The sequence below is a fragment of the Acomys minous genome (assembly GCF_964271855.1).
Source record: "Acomys minous genome assembly, chromosome: 1".
Classification (NCBI taxonomy): domain Eukaryota; kingdom Metazoa; phylum Chordata; class Mammalia; order Rodentia; family Muridae; genus Acomys; species Acomys minous.
Window position 1 is genome coordinate 38,262,665 of NC_140483.1, and position 21,838 is coordinate 38,284,502.

The 21,838-nt window shown below is 47.8% G+C and overlaps 1 protein-coding gene across 5 annotated transcripts in view; it reads left to right on the plus strand.

Moving 5' to 3' along the window:
• CACNA1E (calcium voltage-gated channel subunit alpha1 E) overlaps positions 1-21,838 on the plus strand; it is a 465,592-nt gene that overhangs the window by 379,611 nt on the left and 64,143 nt on the right. For 4 of the 5 annotated variants that reach the window (XM_084785552.1, XM_084785556.1, XM_084785554.1 and 1 more), the window contains exons 14-27: positions 328-440; positions 2,438-2,550; positions 2,858-2,989; positions 3,458-3,530; positions 4,444-4,561; positions 6,424-6,491; positions 7,779-7,876; positions 12,210-12,266; positions 13,430-14,083; positions 14,496-14,809; positions 17,104-17,263; positions 18,426-18,555; positions 19,230-19,289; positions 20,401-20,507. In XM_084785552.1, the coding sequence (XP_084641678.1) occupies positions 328-440; positions 2,438-2,550; positions 2,858-2,989; positions 3,458-3,530; positions 4,444-4,561; positions 6,424-6,491; positions 7,779-7,876; positions 12,210-12,266; positions 13,430-14,083; positions 14,496-14,809; positions 17,104-17,263; positions 18,426-18,555; positions 19,230-19,289; positions 20,401-20,507 (2,197 nt within the window). The remainder of the gene's footprint in view (positions 1-327; positions 441-2,437; positions 2,551-2,857; positions 2,990-3,457; positions 3,531-4,443; positions 4,562-6,423; positions 6,492-7,778; positions 7,877-12,209; positions 12,267-13,429; positions 14,084-14,495; positions 14,810-17,103; positions 17,264-18,425; positions 18,556-19,229; positions 19,290-20,400; positions 20,508-21,838) is intronic. The other variant, XM_084785555.1, reaches the window with a different exon arrangement.

Genomic DNA, 21,838 nt, shown 5'->3' on the forward strand with positions numbered 1-21,838 from the left:
TGCCTCTGGGTGTGAGTGATGGCCAGGAGACTATTATGTATCATTACAGAGGAAGATGCTCAGCTCTGTCAGCTGAGCCACGGTAGAGACCTTCCTTCTGTGAGGCCACCTCTACTTGAAGGCCATTGATAACTCTCCTCCTATTGCTAAAGCACAACTGTTGGTTGGGTCAGGACTCGTCGCAGCTCAGTAATCAGGCTTTTCCCAGTGCTGAGCTCTCACCCACTGAGTTCTGGGGCTCCTCTCTATAAGGGACGTATATAACTAGGAGAGTGGAGGAGCTCACACCATCCATGGGGCAAATGGTTCTCCTTTTACTCCTTTCAGACTATGCAGAATTTTTGTTTCTGGGACTCTTCCTGTTGGAGATGTCCCTGAAGATGTACGGCATGGGCCCACGCCTCTATTTTCACTCGTCGTTCAACTGCTTTGATTTTGGGGTAAGCCCTCGGAAGCCTGCCTGTCCTTCTGTCTCGTGCTGATAGGCCATGGTTTTAGATAAGCAGCTAGGTCTGTCGCTCAACATGAGCCATTGAAGTCAGGAATTGTAAAGGGAGCATGGGTATAATGAGATAAACAGGGTCCAGAAGTAAATGAGTCCTCGCCGGGCAAGGATTTGTTTGGTTTAAAAAAAAAAAACCTCTTTGAGTTTTAGTGCTTTTATTGATGTATAACACATATACTAAAGAGTGCACATTTAACTGTATAGCTCAATGAGATTTTATAAAGCTACTCATAGCCAGAATTTTGAACCACTTATTAACTTGGGTGAAGTCTGGGAGTGAAGGACAAAGGATTTACTTATAGAGGTGGCTTTAGAAGAAAGAGGTTACCCATTTGTTTACTTTCTACTTCACTTTAAAATGAGCATAATTGTCTAGCTATGCCCTCATATGAACTCACACACTCTTGTGTTAGCATGACTCCGTGCAGAACATTTCATCCAGCTGTTTACTTTCTAGGTAATATTTAAGTGTGTGTCTTGTTTTGTAGTGTTCAAGGTGTGTTCATGCACATTTATTTCCTGTGCTGTTTACAGGAGTCCTGAACAAGACAGGAAGGCTAGGAGTTAGGCTGCCCTCTACACAAAGCAATAGAAACTGTGATGCTCAGCCCACATACCTGGTTTACAAAGTGGCAGGACCCAAGGTTTCTGAGCCACATCCCTTTCTGCCAAACCCAGTTCTTTTTCTGCCAAAGCTCCAGTCAGGTGATAAAGACTCTGAGACCTTGCCAATCTACATTTTCACCAAGAACAGACGGTTCTGAGTACAGGCAATTTTCCGGCATAATGGCTAGTAAGAGACCATTGTAACCTTAGTTTTCCCATATACATATTTTCCACCATTGCTTTGAGGACCCATTTTCATTATTTCTCCTAACCCAATGGCTGCAGCATAGCCAACATTCCATAACTGCATAATGACAGCACAGCACAGAGCCAGCCATAGTGGCATGCTCCTGAAATCCCATTTCTCAGGAGAGTGAAACCAAAGGATCACAAGTTCAAGGCCAACCTTGGCTATGTAGTAAATTACAAGCTGACCTGAACTAGTGAACCACTGTTTCAAGAAGCCATGGAGAGATGACTTAGTGGTTAGGGGTCCTTACTGTCCTATCAAGAGAGCTCCACTTGGGTGTCTAGCACACATTTCAGGTAGGTGACAGCCACCTATAACTCTAGCTCTCGGGAGGTTCTATGGGGTTTGGCCTCCAGGTCACCTGCCTTCACATGTACACCTGCACCTACACATAATTAAAAGTAATTTTAAAAACCTACAAAAAACTGCAGAAGTTGAAGCTGTACAGTGTTGCCTAGCATGTGCAGAGAAGGCCCTGGATTCTCTTCCAGTTTCCATAAACAACAACAGTCTGGAAATGTTAATTGCAATCATGACCTCCTATATCGATCAGACTCTATGTCAGCAAAAGCACTATTAACGTCAGGGACTGTAGGGCCTCAGTTCCTGAAAGATACTGAACATATCAGCACCGAAGTGTCCTGAGCAGGGCTACATACAGTCTGGAGCGATGAGAGAATGTGGCCCCTTTCTGAGATTTCCATATTGGAACACAACCTGAACTAATTCAAACTAGCTTCTATGATTTGGGTACCGCTCCTTTGTCTGTGTTTCCAAGGTGATATTGGTTCCAAGAACCATTGCTAAGGCCAAGTCAGTAAGCTAGTGCCCAGTGAGCACGTTTACAGTGAGGAAGGAGAGGAGGAACCACATGGGGGGGGGAGCAGGGGTGGTGGTGGTTTTGTTGTTCTGTAGCCATTTGGGAGTGTGGGGTAGCTTCTCAAGTTTGTAGCTTAGAATAAAGGCTAGCTGAGGAAGGGAAGTCTCAGTTTTACCAGTGCCTAATGAGAGCTGATGACTAAGTACCAAGATGCTCTATCTTCCCTGTCCCTCTTCTCACTGGGCTTGTCTCTTAGGTCACAGTGGGCAGCATCTTTGAGGTCGTCTGGGCCATCTTCAGACCTGGCACATCCTTTGGAATCAGTGTCCTGCGAGCTCTCCGGCTCCTAAGGATATTTAAAGTGACCAAGTAAGCGATGGCACCTGGGCTCTTTGCAGCCCCTTTGAGGACAGAGCTCCCATTCGCTTCTCTTCCTTGCTTTCCCCCCCTCTCTGCTCCATCTCACACATTCTTCAGGTGTCCCTTCCCGAAATACCCAAACTAGAAAACTGACAACACACCGAGTGCCACGTTTCCCAGGGGAGGATCACGCTGCTACCACCTCTTCTTCGCAGATGCAAAGGCAGTTGATCTCAGACTTACAGGCAGATGGCAAGCTGGCCTTGGAGATGACTTGGTACCGTGCCACAGATGTAACCTTGTCTGGGTTTCACAGGTATTGGGCATCCCTCCGGAATCTGGTTGTCTCCTTGATGAGCTCCATGAAGTCTATCATCAGCTTGCTCTTCCTCCTCTTCCTCTTCATTGTTGTCTTCGCACTCCTAGGAATGCAGCTCTTCGGAGGCAGGTAAGGGCCAGGGGGTGGGGCTTGCCATCCGCAGGAAGCTCTGGTTTGTCTCAGGCCTGGGAGTACCAAAGGGATTAATTTGATTTGTTACCATCCTGCTTGCTCTTGGCCTGAATAGTTTTCTGATGAACTTGAGAAGCAAAGGCACCTCCGCTGTTAGCATAGATGCTGAAAACGGTTCTTGTCGTGGGACCTATTCCTTTAATGCTTTCTATGAAATGATCGGTGTGGAGCTTCCTAACTGCAGATCAGCCCAAACTCTGTCTTCTGATTGTGGCTTTCAAAGCCCGTGATTTTTTTTTTTTTTCAGAAACATGGGCTACCATCTTCATAGAGCATAGGAACAGAGAGCAGTAAGGGGAGGGGAGATAGGGGGGGGCGGGGAAAAAAGAAGTAATGAGAACTGCGATCTTGAGTCTGGGGAACTCAATGAAGGAGATTTCTATTCTCACTGAATTTCCTTTCCAGGTTTAACTTTAATGATGGGACTCCTTCGGCTAATTTTGACACCTTCCCTGCAGCTATCATGACAGTGTTCCAGGTATGAAGCCAACTGATAGCTCAGAAGTACTGTGTGGGGACCATCGGGCACACAGAGTAAGAGGCAGTGTCTTGCGTGTTAAGGCTCCTGTTTTCCTTCCCAGATTCCATCTCACAGAAAGAGTAGTATTCCTGTTTGAGGAGTCATTACAACAACCCCTCAAACCGCTGTGCCTCTGCTACTACCAGCAGAGGGCTTTAGCACAAACATCTAGTTGACCTTCTCCCCACACCTGTGACTTTGCAAGACACTGAGTCTGGGACATTCAGTCACAAATTACGTTTGTGGTTTGTCTAAAACCTGAAGTATTTCCTCACCTATATTCAGTTTAATGAGGTAATGGGGTATGGTTCTACTACCATCTCAAAATGGGAGGAACAATTTTTTTTAACTTACTTTCTTTTTTAAGTCCGAAGGAAAACTCAACATCAATAGTATTTTAGAATCTACCAGGTGAAAAAAAAAATGCTGCTTAGGCAGAATATGAGGCTGAGTCAGAACCCAGTTTCCAAACTGGAATCATGTACTTTCCCCAAGAATGCTGTTGTCTTGGGCATGATCTGTTGTCACCCCTGGATCAGTCAGGAGTGATCAGACCACCAACTGTGTGTGATTCCTACAAGGCCTGGCCAACGGGGGGGGGGGGGGGGGGGGGGGAGGTGGGGGGGGGGAGGGGCTGGGAAATGTGAGGACTGGGAATGTTTCTTCTTGTCCTCTTTCCCTGACGAATGCCCATCATTTTCTTCCATATAAAAATAAGACTATATAGAATGGTTTTCTCTCCCACCTTAGCAGGAAGTCAAGCAAAGGGGGTAGATAGAAAAGATCCAGCCCTGATATTTTACCCTTCACATTGGGTCCATCTTCTCTGCCAACCCAGAGTTTTGACCTGCCTATTGTTTGCCCCCCGTAGATCCTGACAGGGGAAGATTGGAATGAGGTGATGTACAACGGCATCCGCTCTCAGGGTGGGGTCAGCTCAGGCATGTGGTCTGCCATCTACTTCATTGTGCTCACATTGTTTGGAAACTGTATCCTCTTAAGTTGCTCTTCTGTATTCTGGCTACTACCCTGCATCAGCATTTGAAAAGGTGGAGGTGGTGGTGGTGGTGGTGGTGGTGGTGGTGGTGGTGGTGATTGGTGGTGGTGGTGATGGTGGTGGTGGTGATGGTGGTGGTGGTGGTGGTGGTGGTGGTGATGGTGGTGGTGGTGGTAGTGATATGGCTTGGGTAGGCAGGGTGAAAGGCCATAGACAATGCTTACTCATACTAAAGGAAACAAGACTTTCATTTTAAGGACTTTTGTATGCTAATTCTGTAAAGAATAAAAGCATTAAAAAGATACAATTACCTAAATCTACAGAATATACAAGTAACAAGCTATGTTGAATGGTTGGAGATACTAGAAGGTCTGTAAATTATGTGAGGGCTGAGATCGTTATATACTGAAATAGTGGGCAGATGATAATACTAGTGGCTTAATTAAATATTCATTTACAGCAGAGCCTACCATGTCATAAACTTTCGAAATAAATAGAAGGGCCATATTAGTGCTAATACCATCAAGAATTGGTAGTTACTGTGTTGTTACCTGTGAAAGATTTTTTTCCTGTATAGACACTGTTTCACTTATTCCTTACCTTGTAAGACAAAAGAAAACACCAGACTACACCAAATCAATACAAAACTCTAAAGGAAGAATAATACTGAAATTCTATAACTTTGAACTCTATACCTAATGTTGTAGTTTCTACTCTGTTGCTGAGGAGAAAATATCCTGACGAAAGTGGCTTAGTGGGGAAGTGGCTACTTGAACTCACAGTTCTAGGCTCTGGCCCATCATGGTAAGGAGGCCAGTGCCGCAGGAACTTGAAGCAGTCGCCACACACAGTCAAGGGCAGAGAGGAGTGACACTTCCTTCAAACTACTGCTGCTTTCACTTCTCTGCTGTGGTGCCTGTTACCTGGCAGTGGGAGCTCCACTAAGCTCCACTTTTGTCAGGGTATTTGATCATAGCAACAGGAACAAGACTAAGACACTGGTAAAAAAAAAATCTAGAGCCAGAAGACTGAGGTTTGGATCCTTGGGGCACTGTTCGCCAGCTAGATGTGTGGTCTTCGAAAACTTGCTTGCTCTTGCTAAGATTTGGTTTTCACAGACCAGGCTGGCCTAAAACTCAGAGATCTACCTGCCTCTGCCTCCCAAGAGCTGGGATTAAGGGCATGTGTCACTGTGCTTGGATTAAATGCACTTTATAAACTGTGACTATTTGTATAGTCATTAGGTATCTGGAAGAGTGACACTCATCTTGAATTGGGTTGCAGAGCACAGAGAGGGCACTCTGAGGCTGCTGCATTTGTGTATAAAACCTCACAAAGAAAAGATGTTCTTTTCTGCTTATTTCCTGAGGACTTCTAGCAGTGGAAACAGACTATAAACTAGATACGAGGAATGCAAAGGAAGAATCTATCTGATACATAACAGAAAAGGGCGGCCAGTTTGTTACAATGGCTGCCCCTTGACTTTTCTGCTACTCTGTAAGTAGGCAGAGCCATCGTTTTATGCTAGAACCAGTTTCACGTTCCACAACATATGGGCCTCAAACAAAGATGGCTCTTCTTGCCTATTGCTATTCATCGAGGCCATAGCAATGGTCTGAAGGTGTTCTCACCCTGTCAGCCCTCCCAAGTGTGTTTGCTTCAGCAGTTATTTTTGTTCTATATAAAGAGAAAAACTGTGGAGAAGGTGGAGGAGAAGACATAATACCCCCTTCCTATTTTGTGACCCTTGGCAGCTCCTCGCAGTGTTCAGTCAGGCAGGCCTTGGAGGTAACCTCTCAGCCTCACTGAAGCCTTTCCCTTTCTGGCCTGCCCATCCTTAACCCATACCCACAGACACACTGCTGAACGTCTTCTTGGCCATCGCTGTGGACAATCTGGCCAATGCCCAGGAATTGACCAAGGTGAGCACTAGTTTCCAAGACAGTCTTCCTCTGGAAGTGCTTAGATGGTTGGGGAGCCACAAACCCTATGCGGGAAGCCTGGTTTGCTTTCACTGAGTTCATGAGATGTGGTTCAGCATGGGTCTCTCATAGGACATTTTAAAAAATCAATTTATCTCCATGAGCCCTCAGATAAAGCCGTCCCAGAACTATAGGATATACAGAGCCAAGGAAAATATTAAAACACCAGGTGGATTTTAAGCTCTGCCTCTGCCACCTGTGGTGGTGTTATGACCTCAACTAGGGTACCAGTCCTCAACAGCGTGGATGTGAGAGTGGTCAGGGACATTGATGCTCCTGCATTATGGCTGCCAGGGTCATCCATTGGCCACCATCATTCTAGAGAAGTTTTTTTATTAAATCACATACTACCTTTCTCAGAGATATCCCTTTTTTCATGGGATTCTTCACTCCCAGGGGGGGGGGGAAGTATTAATTGCAGTGGTATGGTCCACAAAATGTATAAAAAAAAATCTTGTCACATGAATTTGGTTTTAGGAAGGTACATAACATCTCAAGGGGTTCTGAACTTTTCCCATTGGATCTGTGATGTGTTCCCTGCTATGTTTCACATCTCTTAAAACCTCAGCTCTATGATATGAGAAGGAAAATACCAGCTTTGGTATGTGGAAAACTGGCTTTGAGTCCTAAATATGTCAGTGACTTTCAGTGTTAGTAGTCTTGGAGAAAGCACTGGTCACCACTAATATGCCTTAAGAAGGAATGACATATCTGCCTATGTGCCTGATGGCATCACAGCCTCACAGCAAAAGTCAAATGAAATGCTCTGTGTGGAAACCATAGCACACTAGGAGGACGTGTATAGTATAGCCCTTCTTAGTCACAACCTGGGCAGTTTTCCTTGGTGTCATCATTTCAAACAAGAATATAGCTGAGATGGGGCTAGAGAGATGGCTCCGCAGGTGAATGTTCAATACTCTTCCAAAGGACCCAGCTTGGTTCTAAGTGTCATATGGAGTATCTCACAACTGCTCCTAACTCCAGTCCCTAGAAAACCCAATGCCCTCTTCTGGTTCCCATGGGAACACATATACCTAAAAATATGGGTGAAGAAATGAGACCTCGGCCTGGGAACCTAGAAGCCATGCAGGCAAGACTCTACTATAGCGTTATATATTTTCTTTTGCTTACTTCAACCTGCTTGGTCTTCAGAGCTCCAAGGGAGGAGCAAAGGAAGCTACCTGCCTTATGGCAATCCCCAGTAAAGCATCTCTGCTTTGTGACTAGGATGAGCAGGAGGAAGAAGAAGCCTTCAACCAGAAACATGCACTGCAGAAGGCCAAGGAGGTCAGCCCGATGTCTGCTCCCAACATGCCTTCCATTGAGTGAGTAGGCCATCTGAACCCTGGGATGCTGGGGGTAAATCTAATTCATCAACGCCTACAATAATCAGTTGCAGGCAGATACCTCCTCTGTTCCATGAACTGGTCTTAGTACACAGTACAGTGTTACAGGGCAGCTCACAAGAACAGTGTATGTGTGTGTGGTAGGGTACCACTCAGGTACATCTAAGGGGGACCCTCTGTGCAAATAGAAACCTAAACATACTGGAGGCAGTCATATGATGTTCTGGGAAAAAAAACTGTTCCTTCAGTGTGGCTTATAAAAACTGTGGAGAATGGTAGATAATGAGGCCAGAGAAATTGGCACGAGCCAATGCAGAGGTCCTAACCTCCAGCTGAAGGATTAAACATTTGTTCAAACCAAAGTCATGGGAATACTTAATATTGAGGGATGTAGCATACGGTTCATTCTTTAAAGTAGCATTCTCCTCCATAGAAAATGGGTTGAGGGGGCCCAGCACAGCAGCAGTACGACACAGCTGACTGTTAAAGTGGGTGATGATGCGTTAGACAAGGGAGGTAGCAAACAGAGGAGATGACAGTTCTGCTCAGTCTATATTTTGAAATAGGAGCCAATGGGAGACCTGTATGGATTTAATGCAGTAGGAGTAATAAAAAATTTCTCACCAGTTTTATGGTTTGGGGACCTAGCTAGCCGCCTGGAGGGTGGGGACATTTATTGATACTTTAGAGGCAGTGGAAATCCAGAGTTCATTCTGGCCACATTGAATGTGAATGCTTCTAAGGCATCCAAGTGTGTGAATAGGCTATTGGTTATGAGTCTGGAGCGTAGAGAAGTTGGGATTAAAATAAAGATTTGGGGGAAGTCATTTGCATTTAGATGGTATTTAAGCCATCAGTGTGGGTGAGCTGACCCAGGAAGAGTGGGGACAGGGAAAGAGTGGAGCTGAGGACAGAGGCTGAGCATGTGCTTCTCTGGCAGAGGAGAAGCCGGGGAAAGAGTGTAGCCAGGGGGACAAGGAAGGAACAGAGGTGCGTGGTGTCCCAGAAGCCTGTATCCCAGTGGGCATGCTATTGAAGGACTGCCACTTTCAATGAGGACAGACAAAAGACTAATCAGATTTGGCAAAACAGAAGCTATTTTAATGGCCTTGCTAGTAGCCTGGCAGAAACAGTGTCCGGATGGAACAGAATTGAGAGTGAAGGGGCAGCTGACATGGAAGAAAGATAGCATCACATTACCAGGGTCCAATCTGGATCTGTGTTCCATGGGAGAGCTTGGGGAGCCAGCCTGGGCTCAGCACAGACCTGGCCTCTGAATTGGTTGAAAAGAACCACAGAATTCCTGATGATAATTAGGGCATGCATTAGGCTTGTGTGCAGGGTCCTGTCACATCTGTCAGGACAGTGGCAGCCCACTGAGATATAGAAATATATCCTGAGCTACTGGCCCCTGTGAACCATTGCTTAAAGCTGGAGAAAGGAGTGTTTGGTGGGCAGGTCTTTGGAAGGGAGGAACTTCTGAGCCGCCTCTGCCTCACTCACCCGTTGGGGCGCTCCCCATTCTGTGTGGTGCCCCCTTATCTATTTTACTATTGATTTACATTTGCTTTTCAAAGCTCTGAAGGCTTGCTATCTAAGTCCCTTATCTGTGAGTATGAGAAAAAAAAAAACATTAAATGCCAGACAACTCTCTTCCTCTTCAGAATATCCTCTGGTCTTGAGTAATTTCTACCCTGCTCCTCTGAACTTGATTTTTTTTTTTTTTTTGTCTAAAATTGCATATACACAGGTATCCAAGAATGCAGATGGAGGGGACTGGCTGGCGCCAGGAGTGGGTGGTTCTATTTACTGAGACTAGGAAGCCTGGGGCGGGGGATAGGAGTGGAGAGATGTGATTGGAGATGATGCTTGGCCAGAGTAGAAACTATCTGTGGACGGGAAGAATGAATGAACTGTGGGCAGACACAGGGCTGTGGGAACCAAGTGGTGAACACCAGTGCAGAGTAAAGATGAAGTAGGTGCTGCAAGTATCCGCAATAAGACAACACCAGGGCTTTGGTTAGTGTCCACATGCCACGTGGTGGGCACTGCTGCTAGGAGTGATCTCAGGGCATGGGTGCCTTCCTCTGGTGTGCAGCTTAGACAATGGATTTATGGCATGCCATACAAAGGGCGTCATTACAAACCCAAGTGTCCCAGTGTTAGCCCTAATTCTGTCAATAACATGTTCTGTGGCCTTAAAGAGAACCACTTTGGATCTCAGAACCTCTGTTTCCCTTGTTTGGAATGAGAAGAACACCCGCTCTTTCTGTTTTACAAGGCTATTATGGGGTGTACGCAGATCACATGCACATGAGTTAGGGTTAGTGACTACTTCTCTGTGTGGTTTTGGGGTATGACTGAAAATTTAGAATGTTACCTACCTAAGTGGAGAGATGATGTCAAGTGTCAAGTATATGTCTGGCTATATGAAAAAGATTAGTTTCTCTTTTACTTGGAGTATGTATGTGTGTGTGTGTGTGTGTGTGTGTGTGTGTGTGTGTGTGAGAGAGAGAGAGAGAGAGAGAGACAGAGAGAGAGAGAGAGAGAGAGAGAGAGAGACAGAGAGAGAGAGAGACAGAGACACAGAGACAGAGACAGACAGACAGAGACAGACAGACAGACAGAGACAGAGAGACAGAGACAGAGACAGAGAGAGGCAGAGACAGACTTTGTGTGCATAAAAGAAATAGAAAATATACATGTAAGAAAAAATGTGTGTAAGAAAGTGTGTTAGACAGAAAGTTTGAAAGTGTGTGTGTGTGTGTGAGTGAGAGAGAGAGAGAGAGAGAGAGAGAGAGAGAGAGAGAGAGAGAGAGAGAGAGGGACTATGTATGCATAAAAGAAATAGAAAATTTATGTGTAAGAAAAATGTGAGTGAAAAAGTGTGTCAGAGAGACAGAAAGTTTGAAAGTGTGTGTGTGTGTGTGTGTGTGTGTGTGTGTGTGTGTGTGTGAGAGAGAGAGAGAGAGAGAGAGAGAGAGAGAGAGAGAGAGAGAGAGAGAAAGAATCCTTCTATATACTTACTTATACATGTTCTTGGGGGCTGGTATTTGGCTATTTAAGAATTTACAAGTAGATGGTATGGTATGCTTCCCCCAGTGGGTGTGCATGCTGCCTGTGTAGAGTATATGCTTCTATTTCTATATGCTACCCATGCCCCCGCCCCCACCCTGTGCCCTGCTATTATACAGAATGCTGCTGCTGAGGGATATGTATTTTGCTAAGGAGCTCACAACATCTTCACAAGGATGTCTATATCAATGAGTGTTTGTGTGCACGCATGTACATTTGTGCTTCTTCCAGATACTCCCAAAGAGGCGTAGACTGGCTGCCTCTGCTTCCTCTGCCCTGCCCTTGTATGAGGCCCCTTTCCAAATGCATGAGATGTGGCAGCTGAGCCGAGGTCTTTTGCCTGGCATGTTTTACATTGACGAGGGTCTTCTCAGACGAGGAACGTCATTTTCTATACCCAGCAGGGCTCTTTGAGCTGGAACGGGATCCTCGGGCTCAAGGACTTTAGCAGGCTCATTCTGGGGACATCTGAGATGACTTGCCCTGCACCCTAGCTTTGGCCCTGTGCTGACACTCCTTTCTACTTTTGCAATTTATATCTATCCTGTTACTCTGACCAGTCCTTAAACTTGCATCTGAAAGGACACAATGTGCACAGAGAATTAATGTTTCTTTAAACCAGTCTAAGAAGATCTATTCTGTATTTCACCCAGTGGAATAGAGCAAACCTTGAGGGCTTCTCAGTCAAGGCACCACTCACCTCCTGTAGCCTTTGAGGTGTGGCCCTGTCCTTAGTTTTGGGCTGTTCTGTAACCTCACCTGTGTGCATGGCAGAGCATTTGCTTCCTCTGTGCTCCGTAAAGTTGATCCAGGATCTGTTACAGGGGGAAATGAGCCACAGGTCACACTTGGGTGAATGTACTTTGTTACCTTTGAAGTCACTTTGGGGGGGTGGTACCAAGTGGCTCATGGAAATAGGACCCCAGAGGGTGGCCGTGTGAGCTCGGTGGGGCATGGTGTTTAAACATTAGAAGCTCTAGTCTACATGAAATAGCCTGTCCTCTCGGACTCTGCATGTGTGCTTCAGAATCAAGATCTGTGTACTTGCACATAGCAAGGACTCAGAAGTCATGGTGAGAGCGCTGTAGGTGGGGAGCAAATGGGACCAAACAGATACACAGAAGCCCCGTGCACATGAAGACGACTCTGGCTTCTCTCTGGACATCTGCTGGTGGCTGTGGGGCTGGTGGGTCCTAGAGGTTGGGGTGGACTGAACCTGTTCGTTTTTCTTCCCCAGAAGAGACAGGAGAAGAAGACACCACATGTCGATGTGGGAGCCGCGCAGCAGCCACCTGTATGTGTGTACCGGTCTGCGTGTTTGGGAGTGGTTCCGTGTGGGCATGGGGACAATGTGTTTGTGTCCTTACTGTGAACGAAGTGACAGAGAGAGTAATTGTCAGCTTGTGCGCCCGGGCGTGTGGGTGTGTACGCGTGTGTTCTGTGCACATCCGTGGACGTGCCCTCTGCATCTTTCAGCGTGTGCTTCTATCAGTGTGTCCACAGTACGTGGTTGTATGCATGTTGTTTGCCCTTGTGTGTGGCCTGAGAGTTGGCATATGTTCGCGTTGGTAATTAGTGTCGGTGGGTGTGCTTTTCACGTAGGCAATTGTGCACATCTCTGTGGCGCCTTGGTGAAGGTGCGTGTGGGTCCATGTGCAGTTGGTGGGTGTGTGCCCACGGGCACGTGAGGGAAGGAGTGGGTGTCTGCCCTTCCTGCTGAGGAGCCCACGCCTGTGTTCTGTATGTCATGTTTGTGTGTTCCTGCTGCCACGTGAAAGCTCATTAGGCCTCTGAGCTGAAATGCTCGGCAGTAGTTCGGGCGTAGACCACTGGTGGTTTCTGTGAACATAGTCTTTCGTAGGTTTCTTTAGAAGCCCATGGTCCCCTTACTTTCCAGGTACGCTGCCTTTGTTAGCACATGGGACTGCTTGCCACTGCCATGATCTTTATTGATATCTGAACATGGTGTATCTCAGCCCATTCTATTCCAGGCTAAAATCTGAGAGGGATGGAGAGGAGGGGACTTTCTGACCTTGAATAAAGGGCCACTGGTTGGGTATATAAGAGACCCCAACTGATACCCTCAATCAAAGGAGTAGTGGGGAGGGAAGGCCGGGCGAGTCTCTGTATTGCCACTCTCACTGGCCTTGGGGACGTTGGGCTCAGTTCTGGGGTGACCCATCCATCCTTCACCGCTCGGCCACTGCCCTGTAGAAGCGGGGACTGGAGTGAAAAGTACCCTATACAGGACTTGGAGGTACTGGTCTCATACCTCTCTCCTGCGTGGCCTTTCTGCTCTTTGTATCTCTGTGCTTCTTGTCTGAGATCCTGGCCTCTCCCTTTTAGCTCCTTCACCCTGTGACCCCTGCTCATGGCCCCTGTCAGCTGCCATCTCTGACTCTCATACGTGGTGCTACCGGGTTCTGATTACAGCCCTTGCCCTTTCTCCTTTGTCAGGAGGGAGCGGAGGCGCCGGCACCACATGTCCGTGTGGGAACAGCGCACCAGCCAGCTGAGGAGGCACATGCAGATGTCTAGCCAAGAAGCCCTCAACAAAGAGGAGGCCCCGCCCATGAACCCCCTCAATCCTCTCAACCCACTGAGCCCTCTCAACCCACTCAATGCTCACCCCAGCCTCTATCGGAGGCCCAGGCCCATTGAGGGCCTAGCCCTGGGCCTGGGTCTTGAGAAGTGTGAAGAGGAACGCATCAGCCGCGGGGGTTCCCTCAAGGGGGACATAGGGGGGCTGACCAGCATCCTGGACAACCAGAGGAGCCCCTTGTCCTTGGGGAAACGGGAGCCACCGTGGCTGCCCAGGTCTTGTCATGGAAACTGTGACCCATCCCAGCAGGAGGCTGGGGGAGGAGAGACCGTGGTGACTTTTGAGGACCGAGCCAGGCACAGGCAGAGCCAGAGGCGCAGCCGGCATCGCAGAGTCAGGACTGAGGGCAAGGAGTCTGCCTCTGCATCCCGGAGCAGGTCGGCTAGCCAGGAGCGGAGTCTGGATGAAGGTGTGTCCACTGAGGGGGAGAAGGAACATGAACCTCAGATCAGCCATAGGAGTAAGGAGCCGACCATCCATGAAGAGGAGAGGGTCCAGGACTTAAGGAGGTAAATTAGTCTCAGGAGGGCACTGGAGGGATACAGCTCAGGACTCTGTGTGAGGAACTCTGTGACAGAAACCCTTATGGGCCTCAGTTTCCCCTTTTTATGAGATGGAGGTGATGTCAAGACACCATCTAAAAGGCACGGATTAATTTAACAGGCAGACTATCCCTTTGGAAATGATGTTCTATTCCAGAGCATCTCCGCTGAGAGTGGGGGCCTGGATGCATGGATAGATGGGAATCAGTCAGTGGGTGTAACCTGCCCACAGGTGTTTGCCTCACTGTGTCTGGATAGGGGATGGAAATAGCACATGCTGGTGCTCCGCAGCAGGCCTGCTCAACCTCCTCTCCCCTTTCCTGTCAGCCATTCTAGAACAGTTTCTGAACCATGGCCGTCTTCTGCTCTTTCTTCTCAGGACCAACAGTCTGATGGTACCCAGGGGCTCTGGACTGTTAGGAGCTCTTGATGAGGCGGAAACACCTCTAGTCCAGCCCCAACCCGAGGTGGAAGTGGGGAAGGATGCGGCTGTGACGGAGCAGGAGGCTGAAGGCAGCAGCGAGCAAGCCCTGCTCGGGGACGTACAGCTAGATGTGGGCCGGGGCATTAGCCAGAGTGAGCCTGACCTCTCGTGCATGACAGCCAACATGGACAAGGTGACAACGGAGAGCACCAGCGTCACAGTTGCCATCCCTGATGTGGACCCCTTAGTGGACTCAACAGTGGTGCACAGTGAGTATAGGCCCTGTTTTGTCACCCTCACCCCCAACTGGAGCTGGGGACAACTAGCTCTGGGGTCCCTCTAATAAAAAGCTCAATAGAAAGCCATCCCAGCAGGATGGAAACATTTTTCATGAGCCATGAGCCAATGTTCTCCTACAGAGTTAGTTTCCTTCACTTTAATTTTATACTGTAGAATTTGGTCCTGTGGGTCTTCAGAGAGGTTGCACATGGCTCTGTAACCAGTTATGTCCTGAGGTAACCTGATGGCATCCTTGTGACCTCCTAGATCTTCTGGGGGAATCCCATGGGGTGGATTAGCATAATGGTTCTTGCTCTGGTTCCTGCTCTGCTCAGTCAGTGCTCTTGGAGGAAGCCCTACATCTCTGGAGGCCTCTGTGTCACATATAAGGCAGGAGCATTGAGCTAGGTGGTCCCTGGACATCATCCTTGCACTAATGTTTCAAGACTATTTATTATTCATGATCCTGTTTCTCTCTCCTAGGAGCCCTCAGCCACACTTCCCCATCAAAAAATCCTTCAAGCAGATGTTAAACTAGGAAACACTGACAGGAAACACAGGGGAAGAGCGTTTAACCTACTACACCACTTGGCCCTGTGCGCACCTTTCCCTGAATCACACCTCGCTCTTGCTTTCCTGTTATTCCTGTCCCCACCCTGATTGGGTGTATTCCACATCTACAGTAGTCCAGTGTCCTGTTTCTGCATTGTCCTACCCCAATCCCTGCCTTGTGCCTCACCTCTGCCCTAGCCCGAAATCTCTTTCCTGCTTTAATCCATTCCCCATCCTGAGACCTGAACCCTGCACCTTCCTCCCTGAATTAACAGTGCACTTTCTTTGTGTCCCCAGATGTCACCCCTGTGTTAATACCACACCCTGCCCCTGTCCTCACAGCCTATCCCTGCATGAATCCACACTCTGCCCCTGTCCTCACAGCCCATCCCTTCATGAATCTACACTCTGCCCCTGTCCTCACAGCCCGTCCCCGCATGAATCCCACCACCATCCTGTGGCCATAGATTATGGCCATGGGATTCCGTTAGTGCGCATTTCCCTTCTCTTTCCATAGCCTTTCTTCCTTCACGTGACCGTCTTCTCATCTTCCTGTCTGCCTTTCTACAGCTGCTTCCCTTCCACTCTTACCTCACATTCTCCACCCTCAGAAATGCCAGATCTGCTTTAAAAAGTATATCTCCCATGCCCAGTGCTTGCCGAGGTTGCTCGGATATGTTTCCGGGTTCCAGGTCCGCAGCCACTTCTAATGTCTGTCTGATTTTGTACTTTGGTTAAATAAGAAGTGCTTTGGGGCCTCTTTTGTGAGAAACATGAACCTAACTATCTCTGTGCTCCCAGGCTAGGGCTAGTGTGTGGCCTTGGTCATAGCACAGTGTGTGACAGGAAGGCTTTCAAGTACACCCTATCAAATAGCTATTAGAAGGCTCCACCATAGGCCAGGACCACAGAGGTTTGCTCCTTAGCCTGAGTCTCAGGGCAATGCCCCTCCTTGGTCACAGAATGGTGGGGGTGGGGTGGTTTCCTAGGCCTTCTCTTCACACTGACAGACTCTGGCCCCTGACTTGAGCGTAGAAGCAGAAGGTAGCCACCTGACAGTGCTGGGTGACCCCTGGCTGCTTCACCCCTCCCCCCATCAAGTCCTAGAACACAGTCATGGGCCTATATTCACATGAATATTGCATTCTCATTTCTATATTCATCCTGCTGGAGAAGGCACAGCCAGAAAGGCAGTGCGCAGAGAGTAATGGTTTATTGAAATCTTCCACTGCAGAGATTTTTTTTTTCCTGAAGGGTATAGGATCTCAAATTTAGCTGTATGGCCTTAGGAAAGGGATGTAGACTCTCTGAACTTCAGTTTTCCTACCTGTATAGTGGGGATAATAACATAGGCCACTTAGGGTTATTGATATGAAAGTTCAGTGAGTGAGCCCAAAAAGAATGTGCAGCTTAGATATAATTTCTAAACTGTTGCAACCTTTGTAGCTACAACAGCCTTGCTGTTTCCTAGACTATAAAAGTTAAGCTATAAAAGGAAAATTATGGTTATTATTTCTATGATATGGAAGGCTATAGTATATACCACGGGCAAAGGTAGAGGTGAGAGGAGGAGAAGGACTTGACGCAGTGTGAGGGGAACCCCAGAAGCTGTCAGGGTATCTTCCCAGGACCGCCCTTAGCATCCCGTCTTATCCTCTGTGCTGTTCCCAACTGAAGCGAGAACCAGGATGTGTGAGCAGGTTTCTGAAGAGTCAAACTTCTCTACTTGCAGTTAGCAACAAGACTGATGGAGAAGCCAGTCCCTTGAAGGAGGCAGAGACCAAGGAGGAGGAAGAAGAGGTGGAGAAGAAGAAACAGAAGAAGGAAAAGCGGGAGACTGGCAAGGCCATGGTGCCCCATAGCTCTATGTTCATCTTCAGCACCACTAACCCGTGAGCCACGCTCCTCCTGCACCCCTACTCTGATACTAGGACAGCCAGCCAGTATTGGAGTCAGCCTGGGATGATGGAGAGGAACCGGGGGAGCCCTGCCATCTTCCCAAGTGTCCTTGGCAGGGGCTAGCTAGATAGGGAAATATTTGGAGCCCAGTAGGTAAGGTCGGGCATTAAGTCAAATAGCCTCTCATTTCTGTGCCCATAGTTTCTAGGGTAACTGAAGACAGAATACAGAATGATACCGAAGTGTCACAGGAAAAGACCCTCCCCCTAGTCTTTGATCAGTAGTTAGGATAAGGAGAGTGAAGGAAATATCCTTAAGGATGTCTTTAGACATTCTGGAAGAGGAAAGGCTATGGACCCTTAGATGATCAGACATCTGTTGGAATCCAGGGTTTGGGTACCACTGTTCTGCACGTAGAGTTCTGAAAAGATCTTTCTCCCCCAGATCAGATCTAGAGGCATGAAGAAGGAGTGCTAGAGAGGAGTCTAGAAAGTTAGATTCAAGAACCATTCGGATTGAGAAAGACTGTGCCATATGCCCTGGAACTGGCATATAGACCAGCTTCTGAGAAAGGAAGACAAGGAGACCCTCAAGGGCGGTGTGGTCAGCATTCAGTTGGCCTGTAGGAGGAGAGCAAGCTGCGCTAAGTCACCAGGTCATCCAAAGATGTAGTGTAGCATACAGGCATTTCCACCAGAGTAATCAGGAAGCCATGGAAACACGTGGTCCTCATCAGGGGATTTAGACCCAAGATCTGTTTTTGTGTTTCTTGGTTCTTTATAATTTCCTGGGTAGGTCCTGCTTTCACTGCTTAAAGTGAGAAGACACTGAGATGCAACAGAGGGCACCTCGTGTTATTGGAGGCTGTGTAGTCTCACGTGGCTGTTCCTCATGTCTCAGTCATGTGTGTAGATAATGAATCTCAGCTTGCGTGACATAGTCTTCAACCAATCTGATTACTTTTCTCCACCAGGGCCTGAAACCAAGGGGTGGGGCTTGAGAAATTAAATTGCTCTACCCAGTGGCTTCCTTTGGCAAGGGACTGACTATCTGGAAGAGGCCACTGTAGCCTTATGGGAAGAACAAGGGGCAGACATGGGAGTAATGCATGTTGAGTGCAAGCAGAAGAGCTCAGCAGGATTCTCTCACCCACAGGATCCGCAGAGCCTGCCACTATATTGTGAACTTACGCTACTTTGAGATGTGCATCCTCCTGGTGATTGCGGCCAGCAGTATCGCCCTGGCAGCTGAGGATCCTGTACTAACGAACTCAGAGCGTAACAAAGTGGGTGCACAAAGGCAGTTTGCCAGCTTTCTTGATGCCCGGGGGATCTACTCTGTCCCAATGAGCTCTCCCTTCCAGCATCAGAGGCGAATCAAGATAGGGTGACAGAAAGGTCTCTGGGGATAAGGAAGAGGGAGAAACTGTGTCTGTTCCTCAGAGATAAGAATGAGCCATTTCCATAGAAACTCCCACACCCACCGCCACACTGCAGCAGCAGGCTTGACACACAGAGCTAGCCAGACTTCTGAGAGGCCTCTAATGGTATTGGAGCAACTGGATTTAGGATCTAACATAGAGCCATAGGTGATGTGTGTGGATGCAAGGGGACTGCAGCTCCATCACAGGTCATTGAGTCATCTCCTGGGTACCACACAGGCCCTGAGGGAGAGTTTTATGGGGGCGATTCAGACCCTAGAAGTTACAGTTATGGCCAAAAGGGAAGGGATATAAAACCTCTGGACCATATGGCTCAGTCAGGCTCCCTGATCCCTTCTTCCCTGTGTTCACTTCTCAGCTCTGCTATAGATAGTATAGAGATTCTCTCACTGTGTCCTGGGGTGGGAATCTAAGGAGATGGGGTGCTCACCCAGGATGACCTAGGTCAGCGGGCAGGTGTTCATAGAGCTTGGTGGCCTTACACAGTCCTCTCTGTTTTGTTCCTATGTGTCTTACAGGTCCTGAGATATTTCGACTATGTTTTCACAGGCGTGTTTACCTTTGAGATGGTTATAAAGGTAAAAGCTTCCAGGAAAAACAACCTGGGCTCTGGACTTCAGTTGTACCACTTGTCCGCTCCTTTAGTTGAGGGCTTTTCCCCAATAATGCCAACTCGTATCCCATGGTAGCACCAAGAGAGCTTCTGCCAAACTCTGTCTAGCTTCGGTGTCCTCTGTGAGGCAAAGTTGTGTGGATGTGACTAAATAATGTAGACCTCTTCTCACGGTGGTAGTAGGTGAGCACACAGCTTGAGGGTGGTGTACCTCAGCAAGTGTACTTCAGACTTATTCTGAGCACATGTCCAGTCAACAGGTTAGGGAGATATCTTTCCAGACTCCATCTAACTCCAACCATACCCTCTCCTTCTCCCTCTCCCCTCTAGAATCCTAACATCCCAACAAGACTTCTCATTCCAAGGTTTTACCTGTCTGGGGTTTCTACCCATCCATGTAGGCAGTGTCTGTAGGTCTGGGACACAGAGAAAAGGGAGAATATGGCAGAGAAGTCTAGTCCACTCCCATGTGACTTAGAGAAAGAAGGTCCTCACTGTAAACTGGAGAATTTGTGAGACTATGAGAAAAGGCTTCTGTCCTCATCATTATCCAGAGAGCTTGCTGGATACCCTCCTTGCTCCTCAGGCCCAGAGTGGGTTTGGCTATTTTCTTAGTTAGGGTTTCCATTGCTATGAAGAGATACTACAACCATTGCAACTCTTACAAAGGAAAACATTTACCTGGTTTATAGCTCAGATGTTTAGTCCAATGTCATCATGTCAGGGAGCATGATGGTGTGCAGACAGACATGGTGCTGGAGAGGTAGCTGAGAGTTCTACATCTGGATCCTAAGGCAACAGGAAGAGAACAAGACACTGGGCCTGGCTTGAGCATCTGAGACCTCAAAGCCCACCTCCAATGACACATTTCCTCTAGTAAGGCCACACTTACTCCCAAAAGGTCACACCTCCTAATAGTGGAACTTCTATGAGCCTGTGGGGGCTGTTTTTGTTCAAAGCACTATGGCTATAGAGACAGTGGCAGTACAGCCCTTGCCGTTAGGAAGCAAAGCCAGGTGTAGGTATTACTTACACCAGGGGCTTCATCTGTGGCTGTTCAAACCCTTGTCCTGCAGATGATAGACCAAGGCTTGATCCTGCAGGATGGATCCTATTTCCGAGACCTCTGGAACATCTTGGACTTTGTGGTAGTGGTTGGTGCATTGGTAGCCTTTGCTCTGGCGTAAGTAGATGCTTTTTCTGTTCTATTCCCTTGCCTTTCCTCTTCCTGGAGCCCTGGTTGATTTGAGCCTGTCACTTCTGGAACCCACCTGGGAAGTGAATGCTCCAAGTGGTGCCAAGGAATGACACTCTGGGAGTCTGCTTGCCAATGGCTGTCCGCAGCATCCTTAAGGTCTTATAGCTCTAGTCTGCGTGTCCTAAATGAGGAAGCAAGATTGAGGAGCATCAGGAGGATGCCAGGGCATTATGGAAGAATGATGCAGAGACGGAGAAGAATTGGGCATCCCAGAATCCTGGCGATGGGGCGGTCGGTTCTCTGCCCATGAACAGTGGTAACAGAGAGTCAGTCAGCCCAGGGATATAAAAGCCACATGAGTACAAAGGAATGATTTTCCAGTTCTTCCTTGAAGACATACTTAAGAATATGTTCTTAAACTGTGGAGGAAACCAACTCATATTCATGATAATTGGGGGAATTTATTTACATCACATATTGATCTAGCTCTAGAAGGCTTTCAGCCACAGCATGGCATTTCCTATGAAATCTAACAAGGCGAAGGGGCTCTAATAGCTCCCTGGAACATCCTGGGACATGTTTAAGAGACATAAGTGCTGCTAGGGACATTAAAAAGAAAACCTAACCAGGCAGGGGAAATCACCTAGCAGAATGGATATCAGCCTTTTGGGATCAATCTGTACCCCCTTTTAACTCAAACACGTTCCTTTTCATCTGAGTGGCATGCAGGACTCCTCAAGGCCATCCTTCCACCCTTTTGAGACTTGTCTTCTGAGCAAGGATGGATACACTTTCCTTGTGGTGGGACAGAGGAAGTATATAGGTGCTGCTTTCATCGATGACAGCCATATGGGGGAAAGAGGGACAGTGTCTCCATAGCTTTGCCCTTCCCATATCGAAGGTGTTAGAAAAGGGCTATCCTCTACTTACCTTATCTCAAGCTTCTATCCCATATCCACAGTTAAATAGTCAGAGGCAAGCGTACTGTGTACAGAGGTGAGAGTTCCCAGCTGTGTTAAGTCTAAGATTCTGTGTTAAGTCTAAGATCTTCTAGCACCTGGAATACACCACGCCCATTACTGCAGGAGCTATGAGAGCGCCCCCTCCACAGAGCCAGAGTATGGTTGTGACCCTGAGACAGGATGGTAGCAAGGTAACTCAGTGTGCCTTGTCCCCACGTGCACAGGCATCTCAACACCATTAGAGCTATGTAGAGTCACCTTTGCTCTCACAGAATGAAAGCTCCCTGTAAACATCACTGAACTGTTCCCAAAGAGATTTCACAAAAGCATGCTATCTCCCCACATATCCAGACC